Raw genomic sequence first — 5259 nt, 5'->3', positions numbered from 1 at the left:
CCCTTTCAGATTGGTATGATGCATTGGGCAACTCATTTCAGGTCAATACTATTGTGTACAGTCTCTTACCACTAAAAGAATTATATTCGCAAGGTCTAACAGTTCTGTCCTTATTCTCGAGCCTTGGTGGGAAAGAAGTGGCATTGCGTAAATTGGGTATAATTTTGAAGGCTATTGTTATGTGGTGATTGATGATAAATGTAAAAACATAATAGCTAGCTAGTGGAACAAAACATTACAAACAGGCCAATTTCAAATGGAGGATGATGTTAGAGATCTTACTGATGATAAGTTGGCTGAGATTGTGGATGCAGTGGGAAAGATTGACCTCATAATTGGGGAAAGCCCCTGCAACAATCTCTCAGGTAACAATAGAGTAAGCAGGGTAGGATTGGGTGGCAAAGAATCCTATCTGTTCTTTAAATTTCCCAAGATTTTGAGTAGTTTAAAACATATCATGCAAGCAAGAGGTTACCTGAATATGACCAAACCTCTTAACAGCTAGTAGTTTTTTGAATAGGGCATGATTGGATGTATATACGACATAATTACACCTGGATCATACACTAGGACATGATATACATGTATAGGATCATACGGACATGATATACATGTATAGGGCATATACATGCATAGGACATGATATACATTACCAACTTTACTTCTTTCTGAGTATTACAAATATACATCCAATTATTCAAAGCTAATTACATATATGTGATTTCATGCCCTATATACATCCAATCATGCCCTATATAAATGTGATTGGATAGGGCACGATGATTGGATGTATATATAAATCAAAGGTTGACTTGTGCATTTGCAATATGTCACCACATAGGTCAATCGATTCCCTAAATGCATGCATTGATTCCTTAAATTGTTCCTGCGCGTCTGTAAGTGCCTGTAATAGGAATTATCTGCGCATATACATGCGCCATTACACACGCTGACAGAAGCGCCACGCAAGTATAGAAAAATTTAAAAAAAGTTGTGGCTTTCTTTTCAAACCTGTGCTTTCCTGCGTTTTTTGCGCGTTTTCTGCAGTTCGAGCTTGATATCACTACTCGTGTCTATCTATCACTTTATGAAGACAATAAGGCAAGGAAACCCACGGAAATAGATGCACTGACAGACACCCACAGAGACGCGCTCACAGACGCTCACAGAGATGCAGGTGTAGATGCGCACAGAGACGCAGGTATAGATGCTATATGTAATATGTTTTATCTGCATAAGGTAATATGATTTTTCTTCTATAGATGTGGAATCCTAGATCCTCCAGCACCCCATTCAACAAGGAGCAATTCATGGGGGAGATTAATTATCTTGGTCACCCTCCCACTGCAGAGGAGGTTTTTAGTGTGATGTTTGGGACACCTATCACATCTTTTCCTACACAGGGATCAGCTGAGCTACATGGATCGGCCGAAGCACGTGCATCTGCAGAAGCACGTGTATCGAGTGAGGTAGAGGGTAGTGCCCGTTGAGGGAGGAGGGAGAGTGGTGCGGGAGGACGAGGAGGTCGAGGGCTTTGTGGGGATTGCCTAGGTGGTGGCTCTCGATCACCCTTATCGGAAAATGAGAGAGGTGAGCCTCCACAAATGTACTACTCTATCACTGATGTTGGTGGTATCTTGCATGACTTTGAGGGGAGAGAAGTGATAGCCTACTTGAGGAGTGTCGTGCATGCTACATACAAAGATTGCATGATTCTCTTAAAGCACCAAAAAAATGGTTTGTGGCAAGAGGTGCTGCAGGCAGTACATAAAAGGTACCCTAATCCCGAGAATTCGCGATTCTCAGATGATTGGAGACGGTCAAAGGTGAGAGACGTGCTTCATAACAAGAGGTCTCACCTTATGACGCGCGCCAAGGAGTCATTGCGGAGAAAAGAGCGGGGGTGCCCTGGATATGGCCAACCACCAATTGCTACTGCAAGGAGTGGAAAGAGGCCAAGAAGAGAGCAGCGGAGAAAATGACAAGTTGCCAGCATGCAGAGATGCGACATATCCAGATGGCAACCATGGGATCGCGTTATGGATCAGGTGGCAGGGAGTCATGGGAGGCTGAGTTTGTAAATATTATTTGATTTCTTTTATTAAATTAAGTTTTGTAATTTGTTTCTCTTCATTATGTAGTGTGTTTCAATACGTTGTATGTTCAAATTGTTTTGTAGTATCATATCGTTGGTAGGATGCCTACTCCTAGAGAGGTAGGCTACCATCGAGGTCATAATCGGGCGTCCACCTGGCAGCATTTCTACAAGGAGGGACTCATCACGGAGGAGCAATATAATCGCGCCATGAGGATTCCACCACCAGAAGAGGTATGTTTTATTTTTTACATGAAAATTATAGATAACTCTAATTTATTGTTTGTAATGGTATTTATATACCTTAATCCTTTGTGTAGGTGAACCCTGATGCAGTTGAGGATAGCGAAGGAGGGACTAGCAGTAGTGGTGGCGGCAACGGCAGCGGTGTTGAACAGTGCGCGAGGGAGACAAGGAACGGAGGAAGAGAGAGGAAAAGAGAGATAGGAGACACCGAAAGTGGAACCCCAAAAGTGTGTCAACTGAGCACACATGATAGGAATATATAGAGGAGACCTGGGGTGTTACATATAGACAAACTATATATAGCTAGTACCCCTACTCAAATAAAGGTCCCTTACTGTGGATGAAAAAACCCTTGGGGGCTCAAGGGAAAAACCCACAGCTCTATATAGGCCTACCGTTATATTAATATTCAAAATATAAAATTACAAAGTTGAACTTACAAGAGCCTATTCATAGGCATCAAAGGAGCTACATCACTCATGAATTACATCAACAGAGAAGGAGCTACATCACTCTTGAATTACAATAGCCTATTCAGAGGCATCAAAAGAGCTTTATCACTCCTAAATATACAACATCTAAAATAAGGATAAGCGACATCACTGCACAAGATAAAATCTCCAAGAAATTCCTTCAACTGAACTCGGGATGTAAGCAGTATGTCTGTCACATCAAAACTTAAAGAAAAAACGTTACAGTGACGTTAGAACAACACAAGATCTATAGAGACGGTTCGCCACGCCGCTCTATAGATAACATAACACATGTGGGGCCCCATGAACATAATATAAATAAAATAATTTTTCATCAACTAGAATGTAGACGCTCATCAGCTGGAATAACAAATGAACGAGGACGATCATCATGAAGCATGGCAATATCAACATCCAAAAGTAATGTTGATGTTGAAATGTAGAGAGAGAGAGAGAAAGAGAGAAAGCTTATCTGCTAAGTGGCTCTCGTAAGCTACCAAAGCTTATCTACTAAGTGGCTCCCGTAAGCTACCTTTCATTAGTTTGAGTCTCTTTGATAGCAACTTCAATCCAGGATGATCATCATGAAGCATGGCAATATCAACATCCAAAAGTAATGTTGATATTGAAATGTAGAGAGAGAGAGAGAAAGAGTAGTACGTAATAGATCTCGTTGGACATGTAGATGCCCCTTGTTTAGACCTTACAAAAGCATAATCTACACCGATCTACATGGCATGACAAAAACAATGCAAAAGTGTTTCTTTTCTGAAAGAAATAGCCACTAGAGAGTAAAGGAATAGACAACCTTAGGCATGTAAATGTCTGTTATTGTTCCAAATGCCTCAAATTATTCCTTGAATTCTTCATCCGAAACTTTTGAGGGAATCCTTGCAACAAATATTCTAGTTATCTTTTTCCAAGCAGGCTTCATCTCCTCCTTAGGTGTTGCAACTTTAACCTCCAACAATCTTCCATTCAACACATGCTCAGAGGACAAAGCTTTCTCTACACTTTCTGCTGTAGAAAATGTGGCATAGCCAAAACCACGAGATTTTCCCGTTCGTCTCTCCTTCGTAATGACAACATCATCAAGGGCCCCAAACTTGCTCATATACTGCCTAAGACCACTGGTATCGACATCCCAAGGAAGGCCGAGCACCACAAGTTTACGGTTGCCGAGCTCCAGGCGAGTGTCACCCATCGTTTTTGCGAGTGCAAAGTCAACTGCAAACCGCTTGAGAGTCTGTACAGTAGACGTGTCCCACTCCTCTCCCTTTCCTCACACTCACACACTCTGCCTCTGCTTTTCCTTACCCTCACGCTCTTCTCCATAGATAGCACGGATCGATGCAGAGAACAAGCAAGAGACAGAGTGACGATGCAGAGACTGAGCGAGAGACAGAGTGAGAGAAGCCTTGCCCAGAGACAGAGTGAGAGAAGCCTCGCCCCCTTAACAGCCTGCAATGCACCTTGGCCTATCAAGAATATCTGGAAGGCCTGTGCTGCCTCCCCCCTTCGAACTCCTTCCGCAACGGCTTTGGCGGTGGCTGCACGTAGCCCTTCTCTAGGTAAGGATCAAAGCCTCTCTCCTGTGTGCAAGACTGCTTCACAAAGGGGGCAGGAGAAGCCCTTGTCCCCCTCTGGCACTCCTATCGCGCCTCGGCTCACAGGCCGCTCACCGTGGCAATTCAAGTCTATGCTTTCCTGCTCCAAGCTCCGGTAAAGCACCGGCCCGCAGACCCCTGCGCATATCGGTGACATACGGAATCGATAATCCTAATCACCGTAACTACAGTAGCAGCTACAAGAGTAGCTCCTACTACGACGACATCAAGGTCGACTTGGACCCTGAGAAGATGCTAAAGCCAAGCCCATCCAGGCCACAATCTGGAAGGCGATGCCAGTCGGATACTGGGTCACCATGCCCATTGGCAGAGAAGCCTACCTCCCAGCACAGGATCTAGGATTTCTTACCGGCCTCCAGAAGCTCCGGCAGATCTTCCAACCAAGCCACGAGGTCACCGTCTGCATCATGACCCAGTGGCTCTGGCCGTGAGGTGCTCTCTCTTAAGAAACTAGACCCTAACAGGCCTAATCCACCGCCAAAGCCGTTGCGGAAGGAGTTCGAAGGGGGGAGGTAGCACAGGCCTTCCGGATATTCTTGATAGGCCAAGGTGCATCACAGGCCATTAAGGGGGCAAGGCTTCTCTCACTCTGTCTCTGGGCGAGGCTTCTCTCACTCTGTCTCTCGCTTGTTCTCTGCATCGTCACTCTGTCTCTTGCTCGTTCTCTGCATCGATTCGTGCTGTCTATGGAGAAGAGCGGGAGGGTAAGGAAAAGTAGAGGCAGAGTGTGTGAGTGTGAGGAAAGGGAGAGGAGTGGGACACGTCTACTGTATAGACTCTCAAGCGGTTTGCAGTTGACTTCGCACTCGCAGAAACG

The 5259-nt window shown here is 44.6% G+C and overlaps 1 protein-coding gene across 1 annotated transcript; it reads right to left on the bottom strand.

Annotated features, from left to right (window-relative positions):
* Positions 1–3664: 3664 nt before the first annotated feature.
* Positions 3665–4018, bottom strand: LOC148034028 (putative RNA-binding protein C660.15). Its single transcript, XM_087681001.1, has one exon. The coding sequence runs from the start codon at positions 4016–4018 to the stop codon at positions 3665–3667; it is 354 nt and encodes a 117-aa protein (XP_087537127.1).
* Positions 4019–5259: the final 1241 nt, after the last annotated feature.

The sequence above is a fragment of the Lygodium microphyllum genome, chromosome 7, assembly GCF_053477565.2.
Source record: "Lygodium microphyllum isolate KBCC chromosome 7, Lygodium_microphyllum_v1.1.10, whole genome shotgun sequence".
Taxonomy (NCBI): domain Eukaryota; kingdom Viridiplantae; phylum Streptophyta; class Polypodiopsida; order Schizaeales; family Lygodiaceae; genus Lygodium; species Lygodium microphyllum.
Note: the sequence above shows the minus strand (reverse complement) of the source record. Positions and strands in the feature narration are given on the sequence as shown.